Source organism: Mauremys mutica, chromosome 8 (genome assembly GCF_020497125.1).
Source record: "Mauremys mutica isolate MM-2020 ecotype Southern chromosome 8, ASM2049712v1, whole genome shotgun sequence".
Taxonomy (NCBI): Eukaryota; Metazoa; Chordata; order Testudines; family Geoemydidae; genus Mauremys; species Mauremys mutica.
Window position 1 is genome coordinate 63688472 of NC_059079.1, and position 23623 is coordinate 63712094.

General features: G+C 43.0%; 1 protein-coding gene across 6 annotated transcripts in view; it reads right to left on the minus strand.

The window, feature by feature from the left end:
- The window catches only part of SCYL3 (SCY1 like pseudokinase 3), a 30725-nt gene that overhangs the window by 1749 nt on the left and 5353 nt on the right, over positions 1-23623 (minus strand). For 2 of the 6 annotated variants that reach the window (XM_045028438.1, XM_045028440.1), the window contains exons 2-14: positions 23100-23176; positions 21854-22141; positions 21175-21360; positions 20245-20358; positions 19105-19161; positions 17326-17428; positions 10994-11105; positions 10031-10108; positions 8450-8589; positions 7411-7598; positions 6342-6513; positions 3348-3506; positions 1621-2345 (exon numbers count right to left, since the gene is read on the minus strand). In XM_045028438.1, coding sequence (XP_044884373.1) covers positions 1621-2345; positions 3348-3506; positions 6342-6513; positions 7411-7598; positions 8450-8589; positions 10031-10108; positions 10994-11105; positions 17326-17428; positions 19105-19161; positions 20245-20358; positions 21175-21360; positions 21854-22018 — 2199 coding nt within the window. In that variant the 5' untranslated portion in view covers positions 22019-22141; positions 23100-23176. The remainder of the gene's footprint in view (positions 1-1620; positions 2346-3347; positions 3507-6341; positions 6514-7410; positions 7599-8449; positions 8590-10030; positions 10109-10993; positions 11106-17325; positions 17429-19104; positions 19162-20244; positions 20359-21174; positions 21361-21853; positions 22142-23099; positions 23177-23623) is intronic. The other 4 variants (XM_045028441.1, XM_045028439.1, XM_045028442.1 and 1 more) reach the window with 3 other exon arrangements.

The following is a 23623-nucleotide window of genomic DNA, read 5'->3' on the forward strand; positions in this document are numbered from 1 at the left end:
GGTGGTGTGCGTTAAGCTAGCACTGACCAATTATTTAACACAGCTAGGAGAGTCAGGTGTTTTACAGTCAAACAATGGTTTAAAACCAATCTTTGTCCCTGCTGTGACTCGCAAATGGGAGTAAAGTAGGATGGCAGCAAGGTGGGGTAAGAGCAGCAGTCCCCCTGTTGTTAGCCATATCACACAGCAGAGGAACACATGCTATTAACACAGGAACTGTTATCTCTAAGGGAGGTGAGGGCTCCTCCCTTCCAAAGGGCTGAGGAGGAAGGTGTCTCTATACACCTCCCTCTCTCCATACCCTGCATGCTCTGGTGGCAAATAGGGGATGTTCCCTTTCCTGCTAGCACTGGCAGTGATTGTGCTTTGTCCTGCAAGGCAGCCTCTCAGTCCCCCTCAGCTCCAACAGCACCACCACTGGCTGTGACAGGTCACCCTGTTCCATTTCAGAGACAGGCTGTTTGGGGAGGGAGAACAGCCTTTCCTGCTTCTCCCCCTTCTTAGGAGCACCCCAAGCCCAGGACTCAGTCAGATAAGCAGACTGTTCCACATGCAGAGCCATAACCCTGTCCCTCACTGCTGCAGAACATAGCAGCAGTCCTTGGACCCTGTGACAATCCAGCAGAACTTCCAAGTCATGTGCCCAGTTCAATAAGCAGCCTAGGACTGTTTTGATCTGTCTGGTACATTCTACAGGCACGTGATGACAGAAAGCAGGATTACACACCACTCTACAACTCCCTACAGAGAATACGCAGGTTTCTAGCACCACTGGCTATTGTGAACAAACTCTTTCTTTCCTCTTTTCAGATCGTACAAACCATTTAAAAGGAGTTCGTTTGCAAGCTGCATAGACCCCCTGCCCCTCCTATTTTATAGTAGGTTTATCTTTTAAAAGGGATTACAGAACTAATGAAAGAGTCCCAGAACCAAAATATCCCATTTAATGTCATGAAGTTCATGCTGCACCCCACAATGTGCCTCAGCTGTTGTAGCAGGACTGATACAGCTGAGAGTGGAATTTAGACTCCCAACTTCTTCAAATCTTTGGTCACTCCACTGAATCTACAAGGTCACACTTGTGTTGAAGGTACTTGTCTAGTAGAAGCTGGGCTAGGACAATCATATTTCACACAGGCCACTAAACAGCCCCTATCTGGATCTGAACTCAAGAACTAGAAGGAAAAGTTTAGATCCCCTTCCTAGTCCTCAAGGCACTGTGCCTATTTGTTTTAAAGGCCACAGGTTTACCCAAACTGTACTAATCAGTTTCACATGCCTCTTATCACATCTGCAGCTACAAGAGCTGATCAAACTGACATAGTGCCTGATAAGATGCATCATTCAGCACCTCTACAGCAGTCAACTGATGTCCACCTGTTTCCCCACCTGCAAAGACTCCTTCCTCTCCCCCATGTTATCCACTGTCTAGATGAAGCTGCTGAGGCAGCATGTGCTGTGCCAGCACAGCAAAGATGACACCCAGCTGCTAAGGACTGAGGCATAGTGGCTGGTTTGTTCAGTACCTGCTTGCATTTTGCATCCCTTGAAATGCATTTTTCCTTCTACAATTTGCCACATCACTCAATATAATCCCCCCAAACCCCCCCGTATTCTCACCTCAGTGACTTCAGCTGCTGCAAATTTGGATGAAAACTGCACTATCTGGGAGGTATCCTCTCCACTGGAAACTGCACTTAAGTGACTAAGAACAACCGAGTCTGTCCTCACTTCAGGTAAAATCAGGAAAGCTGCAGATGGTTTAATATCTGGGGTCATGTCAGCAAACCAGTCCAACTCAGGATCTCGCACTGGTTTCCTCTTCACTTGGATCGTGAACTCTTCTCCTAAGCCAGACTCCCATGGAGACTTGGGAGACCTTTCCAGGAATGCTGTTTCTCTCTGCTGGTCTGGGTGGTCCCAGCTGTCATTGCTCCAGCAATTCGCAGGGCTGGACATTGGGGGAGGACTGGGTTTGAAGCTTTTGGATTCTTTGCTCAGCTGAAGGGCACCAGGGAGTGGCCTCTGCACTTGGACTCCATCAGCTCTCATAACACTGAGGCTGTTTCCTGAGAACAGTTCAGGAGCAGGGCTGCTGGGCTCAAAGTTGTCCGAGGGTTCCTTGTCCACATTATGATCAACAACATAGGGCTCAGTGCTGCCTTGTGGCTCCATAGGCCGGAGCTGTATGTTCACAATTTTCTGAGTCTCAGGCTCTTCGGACTCGCTCCAATCTGGCCATTCCTCTGCTGGCTTTTCAGAAGTATTCAAAGGGCTCCTGCTGCTTCCCACAGTATTCATCGCAGCAGGATCTCCATTCAAGGATAGCTGAGGGTCTTGTTCAACTGTGGAAGACACAGGAATTACACACCTGTTTTGGATGGTGCTAAATTGTGCTTTTCCCATAAAACTGGGAATGTAAGTTATACCTAGAACTCCCACAATGCCTAACTCTGTCACTAAGGAAACACCACACCAGCCTGCTGGCCTGAAAATAGCCTGCTCAGGAACAGCCACACTAGATCAGAACAATGCTCCACATAGCCCAATGCCTTTTCTCCACCAGTGATCTATACTGATGCTTCAAAGTGCTGCTAAAGGAGAAGGGAAGGCAGGGCAGAAAGCCTCTGCCTCAGAAGCAGTGACCAGCTTTCTGCCTATAGTGGGAGGGTTACTAAGCTTGGAACATCTAACCAGCAAGTGGCCAGGGCCTGCTGAGTTGCTACTGGACAAAGGCAAAGGAGAACTGAAACACAGATGGACATTTTGGATCAGCTTGCTGAAGACAGGGGAGCAGCAAGTGCATGAATGGTGCCAAGTGCAACTAGCTAGTGAGTCATGACAGCCTTCAGCTCATTGCTGGAGCTGCTCACCTATCTAGCTATGGGGGGGAGAGGGGGGAAGGTCAGGGCACACAGGAAATCTGTGGTAAAAGGGCCAGGGTGCAAAGGCAAACAAACACACCATTATGGGTACATATCTATGTTGCTCAGTTTGCCAGCAGTGTCATTGTTTACTTCAGTCTTCTCAATTATCTTCCATCCATCCCCATGCAAATCAAGCACTGAGAGCCCCCCTCCAGTACTTAGCTTTCCAAAGGTTAAACATACAAACTGTTCTCCTAAACACTGTGTTATGTTCTCCCTCTGTACTCTCCACTCCCCACATTTCCTAGCTCCTTTACCTGTCAGGTACATATGGCAGTGAGTCACTCAACTGAAAATGGCACCTCTGTAGCCATTTCAAATCAGCAGGAGGCAGCGCTGTTGTGCTACCACCAAAAAGGATATTCTTCATTAGTGTTTAGTAGCAAGGACTGCTCCAGTAAGAAAGCTCTGGAGGTTTACCTGTCTTTAAGGCCACCTGAGAGTCTTTTCTTGGCACATGTTTCTCGCTGCTGAGGGACATGTTTCCAGCGATGGGGCACTTAGGGAACACACTGGAAGAGTTGTTCTGCAGGGGCTGGGAGAGCTGACTTCTCTGGTTGCTAACATGAGTTGGGGAGTCTGCAGGGATACAAAGCAAAAACACAAAGGACACTCACTCAATAGCTGCTGCTCTGCTCAGAACAAAGGCACAACTGAGATCTTCATTACATTCAATTGCTAGGATGAAACCCAAGATGGCCCACAGCATTGTAAACACACAAGGCACCTTCATCTGCAGCGCAGAGATCTGACTCATGGAGACCACTGGCCCAGCATGAAGTGATCCAAAGGGATTCAAACCACATTGGATCAAGATGGAGACTTGCAAGCACATGCCTGTAGTAGTCATGGCCTGCACCTCTAATTCACCCACAATCTATTCCATTTTCTGCAATTTGCTGGGTCTGCAGATTCCTGACAACTTGCTAAGGCAGCCCTTGAATCGGCAAAATGTACTTGTGCTCTACATTTGAGGTCTGGGTGCTTTGCAGACCCCTGAGTGAACGCAGCAGCCATCACTGCACTTTAATGAAGTGAAATTAATATGAGCCCCATTCACATCCTATTACCATGCATCTAAGATGGCGAACAGTGTTTGTTCAACCATCTGTCTCCCCAATACAAGTTTCTGCTCTGCAGGTCACAGTCACAACGTTCCACAGGGATTCTCGTGTTATCTCCTCCCTTGGCTCCTCTTTCCCTGCCATACACATGCAAAACAAACTCTCAGCTGCCTCTCATAGGCTGTGATGTAAACCAGTCTGCTGTTCAGTACAGGAACCAGCTGATTGAGGTGTTTCAGCACACAGCAACAGGCAGCCGGCACTGGTGCGAATGAAGCCAGTCACTACGGCATTCCCTGACTGGATCAGCAGCAGCAGGGACTGGACCTTGGACCTCTAGATCTTAAAAGCTGGAGTCTCTTCTGCTTAGGTAGAAGAGCCAGGTCTATTTGCCAAGGCTGTAGCAGGCTCAAACAACTTCTGTTTGAGGTCCAGGCACCACTCAAGGGGGACAGAGCACCATACTGTGATTTCTGTCACCTTGTGTATCTGCACAAATGCAGTCCCCTAATGTAACACACTTTACACCAGTATAGGGTGATTTGTATCAGTGTGGCTTGTGACTGGTTCCTTCCGGGGTGCCACTTGGAACTGGGGTACCACTGAGCCCACCTGACTCACCAGCCTGGGCTCCCTTTCAAACTGTGGTGCTGTGATAAGTTGCCAAGCTCTCCAACCTTGCTCTTTCATCAGCATACAGATAGGGACACACCCAGCTGCAGCTTCAGATCAGCCTTGCATGGGAAGGCTCAGGTAAGGCACCTCCCAGTTGCAAAGGCACACCCCCCTCCGGAGTACAAATCCAAAGTTATACTGTCTTACGTTGCACAGGCAACTGTACAGCGTAAGCTCATAAAATTCACCCCCCTCCCTCAATGTGGAGAGACATATGCAACAGCTTTCTGCCCCAAGTTACAATTTCCACACACACTGGTTTTAGACAAAACAAAACAAGTTTATTAACTACAAAAGATAGATTTTAAGTGATTGCAAACAGATCAAAGCAGATTACCTTAGTAAATAAACAAAACTGCAAACTGAGCTTAACACACTAAATAGGTAGGATGTGAATTAGCAGATTCTCACCCTGAGTGATAAACAGGCTGGCAGATTCTTAAGGCACAAGCATCTTTGGTTTTCCCAGGTTTTCATCCACAGGCTAAAAATCCCTGTAGCCTGGGACCATCATTTCCCCCAGTTCAGTTCTTGCCCCTTTGGTGTTTCCAGATGTGTTGTTGTAGGGGGAGTAAGGTACCATCATGATATAATTGTCCCCCTTTTATATCTTCTTCCCACTTGCTGGAAAGCTCCTTTGCTGTGACCTGGGTCAAGCAGTTCCCATTGTGTAGTGCTCTCTCTGAGAGGTTTCTATTGTACACAGTTCCTGGGGTAATCCTTGTGCTTGTGTGCATTTTCTCAATGAGCCATTAACATTGTTTGGCCTTTTTACTGTTGTACCTGAAAGGCTGCTTGTGGGTGTTTTCAACCTCACAACATGTTTCACCACCACCTACATAGCCAAACTTCATAACCTGACATATGACAATAGCACATACAATCCAACAAGATATTGCTGTCTAGCAGTTCAAGACTTTTAGAATGATACCTCACAAGACGCACTTTGTACAAAACATACCCTAATTACATGACATTGGTGAATATTGGGGTCCCAGGGTGTCACATGACTTACCCCTGTTTCCAAGCCAGGTAAGCTGCACCAGTATAAACTGCCTACACTGCCTACTGCCAGAGGAGTTGTGTTAATGTAACTATGCAAGGCTGCAATACAGGTATAGACAAGGCCTACAGCTAACATCAAGACAAAACCAATTAGCTTCTGCTTTTTCTTCCCCCACATCAAGGGGGAAACAGATCAGTCACAAACAGTTAAAATGTCACAAGATGCCAGACACAAGGTCCACTGCTCCATTTAATACCATGTTGTACTAAAAGTCATAGAACTGGTTGAAATTTTAACTATTTAGGAGGGATTGGTTACAACACTAATACTCCTTGCTGTGTCCCTTTAACAAAATGGAAAGTTGTGGTTTTGTTTATATATGGCTGTTCCCAGTGTGGTCTTTCAACAGTGCCTTTGTCCCTGGTGGTTTATTCCTCTACATCTCACTGGAGCAGCTTGTGGCAGGAACAATCTGTTGCTAAATACGTTACCCCAGTTCTGTCTTTGCAGATCATTTTTTCACTATTGAGGACAAGAGGCCTTCACTTAACAGCTTAGCCACATGAGGGACTCTCCCTAGAGTCCCTGTCCAAACAGCACAGGCAAGATTGGACAGCACAAACCAATCTCACTGTGCTGCAATACCAAACTCTTTTTGCATTTACATACCTGCTGGCGAAAGGTCCGTAGTTTTAGTGAAACTCGGTGCGGAGCGTTTGAAAATTTTAGTTCTTCCACCCCCCACAACCACTTCAGGTCCAAGCAGAGAGACCAGAACCGCTAAGCCGTGCAGCGTTATCGCAACAATAGAGTCACTGGAATCTCGAAGGCCCAGTAGCACCTAGGGCAAGACCAGAAAGCTATCAGAAACAGCAAAGAATCTGAGCAGCTCTTTCTTTAGCTCTTCCATTAAAGATGTTTACAGCATGTTTCTGCTGTTCTTTCACCTAGACAATCATGTGAATAACCACTTATGAAACTCACTATTAGTGTCATCTTCTCTCTGACAATCAAAATTCAATATGTATATCACTTCCCTGGGTAGGAAAGTAGCCTTACTCCTCATTAGGGTTCAAAGCCTGATTCATGTAACCAGTTAAAAAGGGTCACCCATAATAGCTCCTTGTGAACACTGGACCACTTTGCAAATAATTTGGCACAATTCAGAATGATCAGTCATCTCTGCTCAAAAGACCCCCATAACTGAGATATTGGAGTGGCATAGGATGGAGAGGCAGTGTATTGTCATTAAGCGAGAGGTCATAAGTCAAGCTTGATGTGTATGAGTTGTGGGAGGGGAGGAAGGAGGGGTATCCTAGCACTGGAATATCTATATATTTCAGGAACCCTGGCATAGCTAGGGTTAGGGGGCAGGACTGGAATATTAAGGGGAGCTCCAAATCAGGACTGAGGTACCCTGGCGCAGATAGGGTGAGGGGGCAGGACTGGGTTAGCAAGGAAGGCTCTAGCTCAGGATGGAGGTGAACTGACTGAGCTGTGAGGAGGTGCATGGGTGCCAGGCCTGGAATAAGCAAAGGGAGCTGCATGTCAGGGCTGAGATGCATTTGGCAGAGTTGGGTGTTTGGGGAAAGCTTACACAATTTGCCTGCACTGTGCTTCACTGTTGCCAGGACTAGGAGATCTTTATGTGTAATAAGCAACAGAGGCCATCCCAGCAGCAGAATCCCCACACTCTTGATACGCCATGTCCAGTCCCGTTGTCTGCCTCATCATTAACCTGTGGCAATATGATGTTTTTCAACTCTTCCTGCGTGAACAGTTCTGCGTAGGCGTCAATGTGAGACAGCAGCACCACTCGCACGTGCTCTTCGTGGACCTCAAACAGCTTCAGCAACACAGGAGTGACGTGCGTCTGGAAGAGGGCTGGTGACAGCAGGCAGGTGGTCTCACTTTCACCAATTTTATCTAGGGAAGAGTTGGAACACGGGACAGACTACCTCCCAGACCAGAGACAACTTGCTGCATCTTAACGCTACTCTCAGCCGCCACAGCCAGCGGCCTATGGGCTTAGGTCTGTCACTGAGGAGCCCGGTTTGAATTGTAGTCCTAACGCCACGCTCTCTTGGTCAGCAGGAGCCAGGAGTGCTGCAGAGCTAGCATGTTCAGGACATCAGAAGGGTGGGGCAGGAATGATTTGCATTGCTTGACAGTGGCCCCTCTGGGCAGCTAAGGGCACACAAGTCCCTGTGGCTGCTTAGGCAAAAATTGTGAAGGAGGGGGAGCAAAGGGCGGGCACAGGAACTACTGAGGGAGAGAGACAGAGCACTGCAGCAGGGGAAAGGAGGGACAGTGAATGCCTCCTGGGGAGAAAGAAGTTGCCCCATGCCAGCGAGGTGGCAGAGTAACCTGCTGCCTTCCCACACCTCAAGCTAGGGGGCAGCCTTGTTATCTGCAAGAATGCTAGGGCAGGGGAGGGGAGGAAGAGGTATACACAGCTGCTGCTCTAAGAAATACCCCTTGCCCCACAGTCCTGGGGAGGGCCATTTGTAGCAGCATGGAAGAAGACCAGACAATTGCTAATCCCCTTTTCAGCAACCAAGGGAGGCATGTGACAAAGGAACAATGGAAAGTTTGGTGGACGGGGGTACTCCCATTATTCTGTATCTGGAATGACAGAAACGTTGGTACTTTACCTTACAGTACTTGCTTGGCTTAAGCCAACACCACTATTAAAACCTCTGTTCAAATTAACTAACCCTTCTGATTTCACTCCAAATGAGGAAGTGTTTGCTCTGAAGAGAGAATATTCAAGTCACCTTTCTTTGGACCAAGCAGATGTGGAAGGAAACTCTTGACAGCTACTGGCTCAGCAAACACAAGCTGATTAAGTAAGAGAGGCACCAGCCGTGAAGCTATCAGCTTCTCTGACAAACAGGCCACTTTATCAATCAGGAATCTGTTTTGAGAGAGAGGAGTTAGTATGAGGGTAACTTTTTATTTTCTTAAAATTTGATTATGGACTTGGTTTCAGAATGAGTTTCCATTAAATATCCCTTTCCCCTCCCTCTCTATTTAGACTGTGGGCTCTTCGGGACAGGGGTTATCTCATGGTGTCTGTACAGTGTCTACAACAATGGAGCCCTGATACTGATTGGAGAATATAGGCCCTACCTCAAAACAAATAATAAGGAAATGGATACATCCTGTGAAACCTCACAGCCAAGCTACTGGCTGGCAAGGATTACACCAGCCAGCCAAGGAAGCCCTAATCAAATTCTGTAGCCAGACTATGAATATTTCTGTCTTTTATAAAACTGTCCATCACCACAGTTTGTGTCTGTGTTTCAGAGAAAGGAGCTCACATGAACTATCACAGTGTTAAAGCCCTAGTTAAAATACACTTACATCCCAACCTCCATACACATTACAAGGGTCGCCCTTCTGCCACTCAGTAACAGACAAGCATGTTTATTCAACAGGACATTGCTTCCTGTGCAAGGAAGGACATTAACTCAGGAAGACCTTCCCTTAATCTAAGGCAAAAAGTATTTCAGAAGTGATCTGTACAGGATTATTTTTAAATGGTTCTTTACCATGTCTAAAGTAGGCCTGAAAGCCACTGGATTTTGGAAAATTCCAGCCAAAAGAGTTCAGCTGTTTCCAAGAGTGAAGCCAGGGAAAAATACATTTTACCATTAAAAAAAATTCTGACAGCCTTATCTTTGAGAAGCTGTAGTGGTGCCAAAAGTCTTAGTTATGGGAGGAAGGTCTTGGATTCAGTTCATCAAATGAGCAGCATTACAATCAACATAAGCTCATAATACCACACCCCTTCTTCCCTCACCACCACACATGATGGCACCACGATACTACAGCATAGTAATATCCTGGAAGTGACACCATGGCTGATGCAACAGTACGGGGAAATGGGTAGTTCTGCCATGTAGACCAAGTGGGATCTAAATAAAAAACCTTCTGCTAAGTTAGTCATGCTTCTCCTTGTCTGTACTGAACAAACTAAACTAAATTTCCCATTGTGGCTAGTGGACAATATACAACCTTGTTTCTCTTCACAGCCTACTACCCAAGGGAAAGCTTCTGTCCTTGGTTTTGCCTAAGTTTCCATAGAGAATCCAATCAGACCTCTAAAATACACCTGAGATTTCAGACAACCATGTCCACCACAGTCCAAATTTTCTAGCTCATTTCCAGGGAACAACGGGACCAATTATCTCGGCAATGAAAGTACTTGCTACTCACCTAGTTTACACTTTTCTTGGAGTGATAACCATAGTGATCAGCTGCACATAGAAAATTCCCATTTTGAACATGACAAAGTCATCCCCCCCTCCCACCGCACTCCACAAAGGTTAAAGCTCTTAAAACTTTTCACTTACTTGAAAAATTCAGTTTTCTCCTCCTCAGTCTTTAAGGTTAAACTTTTCAGAAAGTTCACAACTTCTAGAAAATCATTCCTGGCCATAAAAAGAAAGAAGGCTAAGAATCAGGAACTTGAGATTCAAGAAAGCCACATCCTGCATTAATCAGGCACATGGAGGAGGAAAGGGGAGTAACAAGTCACATGACATTGGACTGGGAACATCAGAATGACAATTTGGTCCTCTTGTATTCCTCACTGCAGCTGTGTGCTTCAGCCCCCATTGCAACCATTTCTAGCAGGGGGATTCAGTCTCCATGGTCCATTCCATTCTTAGCCTCTCTTGAGGCTATCGAGGCCATTGAAAGCAATTATGTGATTTGGACATCTGTCCACTAGAAGCTAGACTGAAACCAAGAGTAATTTCCTCAGTCTGCTGGCCTACAACTGGAATTGAATGATGCAGCTATATACAGTATGAACTGAACAACAGTACATTTGCAATCTCTTGAGCATGCTACCCAAATTATGGTGAGAAAAGGAAATTCCCACAACAGGCCAATAACACTACCCCAAGGCAGCAACATATTTAGGTGATGGCAACTGTAGGTCTGTAGAGACTGGAAGTCAAGATGGATCTAAGATAGAGGTACCTCTAACAACCTTGTCTTCTATGCCCTCCATCAGCACCTAGCATGAAGTAGGGGAGAGAACACTTATGATGCACGGGAGTGTCATTCTTTCAACCATCCTGCTGATAATTCAGCAGCCCACTATGAGGGTTATGAGGACTTCTGAATTTAAGGAGTCTCCTTGTCAAAGATCCCACATGACAACATACCTGTGAGCTTGGTAATTATGTTTGCACTTCATGCATCAAACAAGAACCAACAACCTTTCAGAATGAAATGAGTGATGTCAACAACACAGAAGTGAGGAACAGGGAGCTATATCCAAACAGACAAAGCATTCATTCCCTCACCTGAAGAACTCATGAGACAGTAAGCTGGACAGTGGTGGACGACACTTCGGATCTGGATTCAGCAGCGTACAGTGCAAGGTCTGTTGAAAACTGGAGAGAATATCCGCTGAAACTGAAGCCAGAGCGAGAATTAGATTTCATTCCCAGCACTGGGTCCAGACCATACTCAGAGACTGCCCCTCCCTCTGCTGCAAACTTACTATGAAGTGCTGATGGGTAGCAAAATAGTCCAGAGCCGCTGCTATTGCTTAGTAGCTGTCATAAGCCTCTACCTTTTTTAGAAAGGCCATTTTCCGTCAACCTCCTCCCTACCTGAGCCATCTAGCCACTGAGTGCTGATGAGTTTAGGGAGTAAGTATGGACAATACAATATGTAAAAAGTCAGTTCTAAAGGGAACGCTTTCTCCTAAGCTTGGTGAAGAGGACAAGAGAAGGTTCTTTTGAGCAGCTTCCTTTTGCCTCACCCATCACATTCCCACTGCAGCAACTACAAACATCCTATTAGAGAAAACAGGCAGGACCTCAACTAAGAGCTCTTTTTGGTGTCATCATAATTAAAGTCAGCTGGACAATTATAGGCATGGGCAGACTTCCATGTGAAGAGATAATAAAAATGGATTCTTCAGGAAACGGATGAAAAAGGTGACATGATGGAGGTATATAAAATAGGGAGCGTTACAGAGAAGTGAAGTCATGATCTTGTGTTGAGAGAGCGTAAATAGGATAAGAGGCTCAATGGTCCAGTGGATTGAGCATTGTCCAGGGAGCCAGAACACTTGGGTCTGTCATTGACTCCTCCCTGGGAAACCAGGTCAAGACACTGCAGTTTTGTCTGCCTTGGTTTCTCCATCCATATAATGGTAATAACGATATTCACCCCCTTTCTAAAGGACTTTGAGAGCTACAGATAAGCACTACATAAGAGTTTATTGTTAAGAACAAGGGCGCTCACAATGACAAAAGGCAGCAAATTTAACACTAAAGAATGTTTTCCTCACACACCTACTGTGCCTAAATAATTACTTTTGAGGCAAAGAGTTTAATACGATTCAGGATTATTTGACATCCATGGCTACAGTAGCTAGGATAAAAATGAAGGGATATCAAACTTCATTCTTCAAGCTAGGTAAGTGGTGGAGGGTTTTGGTTTTGTGGAACATTGGTCCACCTTCTGTGGAAAGAAGGGGCTGTATAGCTCAGATGGCCTCCTCCTCAGTAGAAGGGGGACCAATCTCCTTGGAGACAGGCTGGCTGGAGTACTCAGGAAGCATTAAGCTAATAGCAAAAGGGGAGGGGAAAAAAGACGATACAGGCACATAGCACAAAATCAAGATGCTGAAAACAAAATTAATCAAGAAACCAAAGGACAAGAAGAAATTACTGAATTGTCTATACACCAATGCTAGGAACATGGGTAACAAACAAGATGAATTGGAATTGCTCATTTATGAGCATAAATTCAATCTAATTGTTATTACTAACACTGGGTGGGATGAGTCACATGATTGGAATGTTAAAACCAAAGGTTATAACACATTTAGGAAGGACTGAGTGGGCAAAAGGAAAAGGGGCATGGCACTTTATGTCAAAAATGGCATTACCTGTTTCCAAGTCATTGATAACTCAGAAGAAAATGATATTGAATGCTTATGGATCAATGTCCTAACAGATAAAGCACAAGATAGGATTATTAGTTGATGTCTGCTACAGACCATCAAATCACACTAGGGAACTGGATGACCACCTCCATACACACCTGTTTATAATTCGTAGGAAAGAAACCTGGGTGATTGGAGAGAGGAGATGGGACAGGATGTCAATCTGAGTGACATATGCTGGAGGTTTCATCCTTGGGATTTCTAAACACTGTCATCTATAACTTCCAAACTCAAAAAGTGTTGCTGCCAACATGGGGGAATTCTATGTTGGACTTAGTCCTAACTATAAAGAGGAACTGATCACAGAACTAAAAGTTAATGGTAGGTACAACTGATCATGACTTGCTCAGATTTATAATATGCAAGAAGAAGAATATCCAGACCAGTAATACTTGGTGCTTTAAAATGACCAACTGCAAAAAGCTGAAAACAATTATGAGCCAAATCAGCTGGGAGGAAGAATTTACCAGAAAATTGTGAATGATAATTGGAAATCATTTAAGGACACCTTACTAAGTGCCCAAAAAGCCAAAATGCCAAAATTGAGGAAGAAGTCCCATGCTAGTTAAAAATCCAACTTGGTTTAGAGTGGAAGTGAAGGCAAATGTAAAAAATAAAAATAAAAAAATTGATATACAACAAATGGAAGAAAGGGGAAGTTAATAGTAATGAATATAAACCAGAAGTTAGGAATTGTAGAAAACTGATACGAGAAGCCAAGGGACACAGAGAAATCCATGCCCAGTACAGTTAAGGACAATAAGACAGTTATTTAAATCATAAAATATCAGGGTTGGAAGGGACCTCAGGAGATCATCTAATCCAACCCCCTGCTCAAAGCAGGACAAATCCCCTGACAGGTTTTTTTTGTTTTTGTTTTTTTTTTCCTCTTTCTTTTTTTTTTTTTTTTTTTTACACCCCAGTTCCCTAAATGGCCCCCTCAAAGATTGAACTCACAACTCTGGGTTCAGCAGGCCAATGCTCTAACCACTGAGCTATCTCCCTACCCTTTATATTGGGAATAGGTCTGTCAAGTGAATAAAAAAATTAATCGCAATTAATCACACTGTTAAACAATAGAATACCATTTATTTAAATATTTAGATGTTTTCTACATTTTCAAACAATTATAACACAATACAAAGTGTACAGTGCTCACTTTATATTTCTTTTTAATTACAAATATTTGTACTGTAAAAACAAAAGAAATAGTATTTTTCAATTCACCTAATACAAGTACTGTAGAGTAATTTCTTTATCATGAAAGTTGAACTTACAAATGTAGAATTATGTACAATAACCGCATTCAAAAATAAAACAATGTAAAATTTTAGAGCCTACAAGTCCACTAAGCCAATCGCTTAGACAAACAAGTTTGTTTACATTTGCAGGAGATAATGCTGCCCACTTCTTGTTCACAATGTCAACTGAAAGCGAGAACAGGTGTTTTCATGGCACTGTTGTAGCTGGTGTTGCAAGATATTTACATGTCAGATGTACTAAATCATATGTCCCTTCAGGCTTCAACCACCATTTCAGAGTACATGTCCATGCTGATGACACGTTCTTCTTGATAACAATCGAAAATAGTGTGGACCAACGCATGTTCATTTTCATCATCTGAGTCAGATGCCACCAGCAAAAGGCTGATTTTCTTTTTTTGATGGTTCGGGTTCTGTAGTTTCCACATTGGAGTGTTGCTTTTCTAAGACTTCTGAAAACATGCTCCACATTCCTCTTAGATTTTGGAAGGCACTTCAGATTCTTAAACCTTGGGTCAAGTGTTGTAGCTATCTTTAGAAATCTCACATTGGTACTGTCTTTGTGTTTGTCAAATCTACAGCAAAAGTGTTCTTAAAATGAACATGTGCTGAGTCATCATCTGAGACTATTATAACATGAAATATATGGCAGAATGCGGGTAAAATAGAGCTGGAGACATACAATTCTCCCCCAAGGAGTTCAGACACAAATTTAATTAACGCTTTTTTTTTTTTTTAAATGAGCATCAGCAGCATGGAAGCATGTCTTCTGGAATGGTGGCCAAAGCATGAAGGGGCATACAAATGTCTAGCATATCTGGCACGTAAATACCTTGCAGTGCCGGCTATGAAAGTTCCATGCAGACGCCTGTTCTCACTTTCTGGTGATATTGTAAATAAGAAGTGGGCAGCATCATCTCCCATAAATGTGAACAAACTTGTTTGTCTAAGCGATTGGCTGAACAAGAAGTAGGACTGAGTGGACTTATAGGCTCTAAACCTTTGCTTTGTTTTGGTTTTGAGTGCAGTTATGTAACAAAAAAAATTTACTTTCAGGATAAAGATATTGCACTACAGTACTTGTATGAGGTGAATTGACAAATACTGTTTCTTTTGTTTATCATTTTTACAGTACAAATATTTGTAATAAAAATATTAATATAAAGTGAGCACTGTATACTTTGTATAGTAACTGAAATCAATATATATGAAAATGTAGAAAAACATCCAAAATATTCAATAAATCTCAACTGGTATTCTGTTTAACAATGCGATTAAAACTGCAATTAATCACAATTAATTTTTTTTAGTTAATTGCGTTCGTTAACTACAATTAATCGACAGCCCTAATTAGGAACAAAAAATCCTTGACCATGGTATTGGTTCATTACTAGATGGAAATGGTAGAATTATCAGTAATAATGCAGAAAAGGCAGAGGTGTTCAGTAAGTATTTCTGTTCTATATTTGAGGAAAAACATGACAATCTCATCATACGGTAATAACACTCTTTCTATTCCACTGGTATTTCTGCAGGATGCTGAACAGAAACTACTAAAGTTAGACATTTTAAAATCAGCAGGTCCAGATTACTTGCTCCCAAGAGTTTTAAGAAGAGCTGACTGAGCAGCTTGCTGGACCATTAACATTGCTTTTCAATAAGTCTTGGAGCACCGGGGAAGTTATAGCACACTGGAAGAAAGCTAAGGTTGTGCCAATTTTTAAGGATAAAAGGGATGACCCAGGTAACTATAGGCCTGTCAGCCTGATGCCAATCCAGGGCAAGATAATGGAGCAGCTGATACAGGACTTGATTAACAAAGATCTAAGGAAAGGTAATGTAATCAGTGCAAATCAGTATGTGTCTATGGAAAATAAATTCTATCAAACTGGATATCTTTTTTTGATGAAATTACAAGCCCGGTTGGTAAAGGTAATAGAGTTAACGTAATCTACTTAGACTTCTGTAAGGGGTTTGACTTGGTAATGCATGACATTTTGATTAAGAAACTAAAATGATATAAAATGAACATGGCACACATTACATGGATTAAAAACTGGCTAACTGTAAACGGGGTTGATGAGTGGCAAAGAGGGCAATTGCCCAGGGGCTTGGGCAATTTCAAAGGGCCCAAGAGCCCCCGGCCACTGCAGCAGCCGGGCAGGCATGTGGAATTGCCCGGGCAGGTTGCAGGGCAGGGCTCCTAGGTATGCACGGGGTGGTACCGGCGGCAGTGAAGGCAGCTGGCGGCAGCTCACTGGGCACCAGCCTGCGCAGCCAGCAGCACCACCCAAATGTCAGGTGGACCGTGTCTGCGCAGGCTGGAGTCCATTGACTATTCTGCCCTGGGGCCTGGAATTGCTGTTGGCGGACCTGCTTCTAGTGACAGACTCAAAGAGCTCAATCTATTTAGTTTAACAAAGAGAAATTTAACAGGTGACCTGATCACAGTCTATAAAGTACCCCCATGGGGAATAAATATATAATGATGGGCTCTTCAGTCTAGCAGAGAAAGATATAACATGATCCAGTTACCAGACATTGAAGCTAGACAAATTCAGACTGGAAATTAGGTGTACATTTTTAACTGTGAGAATAATTAGCAACTGGAACAATTCATAAGGGTTCTGGTGGATTCTCCATCACTGATCATTTTAAAATCAAAATGGGATGTTTTTCTAAAAAATATGCTCTCTGAATTATTTTGGGGAAGTTTTATGCCCTGCATTATACAGGAGGTCAGACTAGATGATCAACATGGTCCCTTCTAGCCTTAGAATATGAATCTGTGTCTCATTTCTACCTTCTGATTGCAGGGAAGGATCAATCTTAACAGTAATTTGCATTGACATAGTTCCTTTGACTGAGCATCGCAAACTGGTTTACAAAAGATAAATCCATTATCTAAATTTTGCAGATTGGTAAATTGTATAATCTCTGTCGGCTTTCCCTAAGTCATGCACAGGGGAAGTTAGATTTTGGAATCAGACATAGCATCCCAACAGCCAAACCAGGATGCCAGCTGCTGGACGATCCTCCCTAACACCACTGTACCCTAGTTTCCATTACAAAAAAATTTCCACCCCAGTCACTGACGCCTGGATTGGATTCCCAGTCACTATGCAAGCTATACAGAAAAAGCAACCACCAAGAAGTCTCCTGTCCTGTCAAGGACAGCATGGAACAGGAAGAGCTCTTATGGAAAGTTTCTCATTTCTGAAATACGTGGAGAGTGAAATGGACAATCACTTCTCTACAATAAAAGTTTTGTCATGCTGCTTCTGACACACTCTTTCCTATTGGAAAATGAATACTTTGGGTCATTCATGTAAGGAACAAGCTACATGGGAAAATGTGGTGAGGGAGGTAGCAAAATAAAGTAATTTTATTCCTTGTCTTTGAGGACTCTCACCCTGATCATTTAAGAATGTCAGCAGATTTTCAACCATTGTTCCAAATGAATAGGCATCCCGGGCATGTCCGTGGCTGTCAGGAAGAATTTTGAAATCTGCAGACTGAAAAAATAAATCATAAAGCAGGAGCCTGCTACACAATTTCCATGAGTCTCTACTCTCTCCTTACACCCTCTGATTCTTTGTATAGTACCATTACTCCACTCAGTGCATTACAAGTGGAATATTATGCAAAACTCGAAAGCCTCTAGAGCCTTAAAGAACTTACAGCCTAGAAATACAAACAAGAACATCACAGTTAAACAGTGCCCCATGAGTTCATCCAGCAACTGAAAGCCAGAAGCTTTCTGCATTTCTATGGAAACCAATGTTAACCAGGGAGAGAACTCACTCTCTTCTAGTCTGTAAGCAGTCTGCATTACACTATAGACATGACAGCTGGTTAATAAGGGAAACACGTGGACATTAAATGCAACAGCACCACAAAACCATGTAACTTTAAAAGGATCAACAACTTCTCACAGCAAATGTTAGCGGAATGAGGCTTTAGGTTCTTTATAGTTTAAAGATGAGCATATTGTTTGCACCAAGTTTTACAAAATGAAATTGGTGAGTTTTAAAATACAAAGGTTCAAGATGATGATGACTTTCTTTTCTGAGTGCAGCTTACCAGCTTCTTAAATGTTGACTTTCTGCATAACACAAAAATTGGCTTCAGTTTCAGAACTGGCACTTTCTAAATTCTTAGAATACATGTGACTGGACTGCTCTTGGGAGTAAAACATTTACATAAACAACCACAACCTTCAAATGGCCATGAGTGGTGTTCGATAATCAGTCTCTATACATGCCCAGCAACCTTTTAAATACTTGAACTGGCCTGTTCTTCTGGCCAATTTTATCTTATAAAACTCGGTGCACAAAAATTTGCTCAGCTTTAGAATACTTAAAAATACCAAAGTCTTGTTTGGCTGATGTTTGTTCTGGAAGATTATTGGTCAGTCTTTTTATGGCTATTTAGCTGTGTGGTCCTCTGGCAATTTAACAGATATAGTAAATAATATAGCAGGCCATTTACTTTAAGACTTCCTAAGAGAAACAGAACCAGTACCTAGCAAGAGTATAGAATGTTTTTTTGAAAAAGGAAAATTATGCCTAACTTGGGATCTTCCTTGGAGATATGAACTAGTTCTGGAGCTATAAAATAAAGACATGTTCTATCACATTCCATGTAGCTCCATCCCAATGATAAAGAAGAGTTTAAAAAAAAAAAAAGGAGCATCAAAACAAAAGAATCTCTGGCCGATCTCTGAGCATTTGTTCATCCTACAACCGCCCTCCTCTGTAACTGCAAAGCTCATCAACTGTGGATATTTATTGTTGGGGAAAGTGTTTTGTATTTATTTATAAAGTGACAGATAGAAGCAAATATTGTCATTTCACTATTTTAAAAATTAATTATGTAAGCGTATAGTGTTCGGGTGGAAAAATTTTGGGCACGATTGTTGTAAATATTAAGGCTGGGACACAAATGTGAAAAAATATTCGTGATTATTATTATAATATTCGCTGTTAGGGCTGTTGCTCTGTCATTAACTTATTCCGTTGAGTCATCTCCCCCTTTCACAATATACAAGTTATGGACAGTACAACACAATTCTGAAGTTATCTAGATGGACATATCTGCGCTTTTTTGCTTCAATATCGAAAAACCACAAAATCCTGCAGCAAAAACAGATTAACTTCTGATCAACCCCAAGTACAGCAATGCTACTCACCCTCTCTTCAGGAGGGATGGCTGCCTGGTCTCGCACTGACTTGATACCACACAGGAACTAGAAAGAGGAAAGGAAAACTTCATGTTAAATGTCTTGAGCTAATCATTTATCGCTTGGTGAGTTGGCACCAAGCAGCAGTGGATGAAACCCTGCTTTTTTTGCCTTTTTTTTTTCCTTCTCTCTCTCTCTCTCTCCATGGCCAGTCAAGACTGGCTGAATGTACAAGAGTGGGTTCCTCCTTTCCACATTCAGTATAGGATATGCCTCACTACCTTACCAACCTGGAGGGATAGCTCTGGGCTCTAGGCATCAAAGGTAAAACACCAAGATTCCCTGCAGTTGCTGAATTTTACTAGAGTCAATTCTGCCTTCAGTCTTAAAACCACATCCCTACATGCTGTACCTGGACCTCTGGATCTTTAATAATGGTGGGATTTTACTCCAATGCTCTTGGTCAAAATTTCACCTCTTGTAATGTTGTGCATCACGCAAGGTACCAATTGCCTGGCCAGCTGTCCCTCTCCAGGAGGTGGTAAAACTGTTAGTGATGCTATGTGGGTACAGTTTATGAAGAATTTGGGGTTCCTTTGGAATGAAAGCCAGAATGTATTTGAGTAGTGTCTCACTGCAGCACTGACTCTGCACAGGATGCAGCTGAGTTCAAGACAGACATTTTCCTCCCAACATCAATAATGTCCAATGGAGATGCCAGCAGGGAGAACCAAAGTGCCCTTTAAATGAGTGAGGATGTTAACCTGTTTTAATTTGGATTCAGCTTTTCTGCTTCAGGGAAAGAAAGAAAACTCTTTTACTAACCAGTAGCAGCGGTTGTAAAGAGGACAGACTTAAAGCTTGTTCCCACCCTTCCTCTCCCCAACCCTAACACCTCCTTGCAGCCACTTCTAGTCCCCTTGAATGACTAGTTGACTTTAGCCACACATGGTCATTTATGGTAACTGTGTCCTTAGAGCAAGCATGCAGGCCACGGATCTGGGAAGCAGGCTGATACACTTTTAATATTAATTCTCAATTTAGGCAATTGGATACATTTTAAATTTAAGCAAAGCTTACTAATGATGGAGCCCCAACAAGCCAGAAACCCTTGTTCCAAGCATTGTGAGTGGGTTGTTTGGCTCTTACCTCTGAGGTGGCTTCATTAAGTTTGCAGACTGTTTCCATTCCTCCTAGTTTCCAGTGCCCATCCTCACTTACAAATACAGATGATAAACAGACGTTGTTATGCGTTAGGTTTCCCTAAAATATAAAATAAACAATAGACCTGGGGATCAATGAAGGTATTAAATCTGTGTTAGGACTAATTAGGTGCCCTGATGATCTGAGAAAAAGCTGCTGAAAAGTACACAGATCAGCATTTAGATTGCAGGTTCCTTAATGGTTTTTGTAGGCCAAACAGCACCTTTCACAAGGACTGAGGCTTTAAAGGAGGCCAAGTTTAACTATCATAGTCCTTTTACTCTAATTGCAAGTTACAAGAGGCCCTCCATATCTGAGCACTAAGACTTAAAGTTACACTGGCTTCAGATCTGGGATTTGCTAATTCAATCCTGAACACATGCCTAAAAAGCACTGCTAGACCCAGGGACAAAGTCTGACATCTCATGTACCACCAGGATGATAAACAAATATGTTATGCTGAGAATCCATTTTCCAGCAGCATTTGTTCATAGCTCTGACAAGTCATGTGATCTCAGGCCATAAAGTCATGACATTCTCATAATTATCTTCCCTGTTCTGGCTTTTCAGATACATTTTATCATCATTCATTGCCTCAAAAACAGCAAGTGAGAATTCTTTGTACCATCTAAAAGCAGTCTGGAACACCAGCTGCCAGATTATTCTCTATCAGTCTGAGATAGCTGCTAATGCCATGTCACAAGTGAAGTGAAATAAAAAGCAGGCAGGGAACAAGAAACGTGAGATTTTAAGGTCCAATACCTCACAATCATCCATGTAAGCCCACTGATAAAGCCTTCCCTCTCCTCACATAATCCTGTTCCTGCTGGGAGCCCAAACCTTACACATTCACACCTGTTTCTGTTGGGAACTTACCCTGTCATGAAGGAAGATGAGAGCTAGCAATAAGTCATAGATCCCTGCACAGATCTCATCAGAAGACAGCATCTCCAGCACCATCTCCAAAGGCTTTACACGCTCTGTAACCAGGTGAATCCCATCTGTTTCCACAGTACAAGAGAGGAAGCGCAAAAGGCAAGGGTGGCGCAAGGTTTTCAGGTGCTTCAAAAATGACAAGGAGGAAACAAGTCAGTATATATCCCACATCCTTTATAGGCAGGGAGTTTAGTCGGGATTCATCACTTTGGCATCTCCTCACATGCAAGTGCTTAACCACACAACCTTAATGTCCTTTTAAGTGAGTTTTCTGGAGGGAATTATAAATTCCAATCCCACTCCCTACCAGAATACCCACCACCACACACTGCTCTTATTTTGATCACACTGTACAATGTTTCTTATCATTTCAAAATCTTATTTAAAAAATAAAACTTGTATTTGGGAGCTGTGAGAGTGTCCCTGTAATCAAGGAGATCTGCTAGAAGCAGGGATCATTACCCTTCAAATGTATTATAAATTAACCTGTTTCTTCCTCCTCCCTCCCAAGGGGCTTTGAGGACATTCATGTACAGGAACTGGTGGCTTCACTTTGGTACTAGAAAAGGCAGAGAGAATTAGAAAGAAGCCTGTTATTCAGCAAGGCCACGTTCTCTACCTTGGCAGCTTTATTAACTGTGTCTTCATTCTCTGTTTTATACACAAAGACTGAGGCAAGCTTGCCATCTTGCAGTGCAGCTGGGTAAATTGTGAGTCCAGTCGGTAAGGTATACGGCGGCTCTTCCAGTGTGCAGCTCTTTAAAGCACTGTTCTCCGAGCCCATCACTTGCAGAACTAGGCCGTTATGGAAGGTCTCTCGGTGTCAAATAGGCCTTAGGGTGAACAGAGGTTTTTCAGACAATTTAATTCCAACAGGCACCATCCAATTTATTCTTCAGAACATTTTCTGAAAAGTGTGAAACAAAACATCAAAAAAAGCTCATCTTGTTGATGTCCTTGAGTCAACAGTTCTCTCCCTGGAGTTTCAGTAGATAAAAATCTAAAACTCAGTCATTTATGTTGTAAAGGTAATTAAGGGCTTGGACAGCTCTAGAGATAGAGACATTAGCTGTGGAATAGGTAAAGCACAAACAACTCCGTGCAAGCTATACCATAAGGTACTGTTAATATGGCCATGTCTACACTTACCAAGAATCGATAAGTGGGGATCAATTTAGCGGTCTAGCAAAGACCTGCTAAATCAATTGCAGAGCACTCTCTGATCAACTCCGATATTCCACCGGAATGAGAAGTTTAAGGTAAACTGATGGGAGAGTGTCTCCCATCGACGCAGTGTGGTGTAGACACCGCAGTAAGATGACCTAAGCTATGTTGACTCCAGCTATGTTATTTACATAGCTGGAGTAGCGTAACTTAGGTCAACTTACCCCAGTAGTGTAGACAAGGCCTATGTCTCAATCTCACCCTACAGGATAATTCAGTTTCCATTCAATCTTTGGAGTCTCTGCCAAAACTCTCCCTGGTGATGGTGATCTGTCATGTGAATAACTGCCTATTGGATCTTCACCAAAGGCAACAACTGATATAGCTTTAAGCCATCTGACAGTCATGACTTTTGGTCCCCACCGATCTAAACCTGATGTAAAAAAAACCCCAAAAAACAAAAAAAACACCCAAACAAATCAGGAACCTCGAGGTGAGTGGCTCCCTCTTTCCATCACCAAATCCCCCGAGCCAACTATCTCCCTAGATCTAAATATTTCATTAGGTAAAGCTACAATGAAAATTAAATGGAATTAGAAAGGTCTGCCACACCATCCCGCTGGTGCAGTACTGACAAATGAAGGAGTTCCTTAATCTCTTTGGTGTTGCCTTATATACTTGGTACATCAAGCAAAATTCACCTCCACTGCTGCTCAGCTGTAGCAGGTGCATCATCACTGAAGTGTTGACAGAACGGCGGTCACAGGAGACACCAGCACTGAAGGATTGATTGGACACAACTTTTAGTTTCTACCACCACCACCTCAATTCGCCTCTTTTTGTTTTTGTAGCTTGCCTTAGAACTGAATGTATTTTCCTCCTGACTGCCTTCTTTCCATCTGGCTAATGTTGGCAGGCAGGCAAACCTAACCCCCTTCCCCCACCACTATATTTATAGTGGAAATGAAGTTAACCTGAATTTTTGTTTTACTTCCTTGCTTGTGAACCAGCTCCAGAAGATAATAGTGGAACACACGCAATGTTCTTCTGGGGGCAGAAGCCCTTTTAAAAGCATTGGTAGGATAGGCCTGTGCTCTATAATCAGTGTCGTGCTGGCAGGCTACCTCAGGCAATGAGCAAACCTTTCTCCATGATATACCCAAAACTTTGGCCTCTCTTAAATTATCAAAAACTAAAACATGTAGAAATGCAGGCTAAGGGAAGG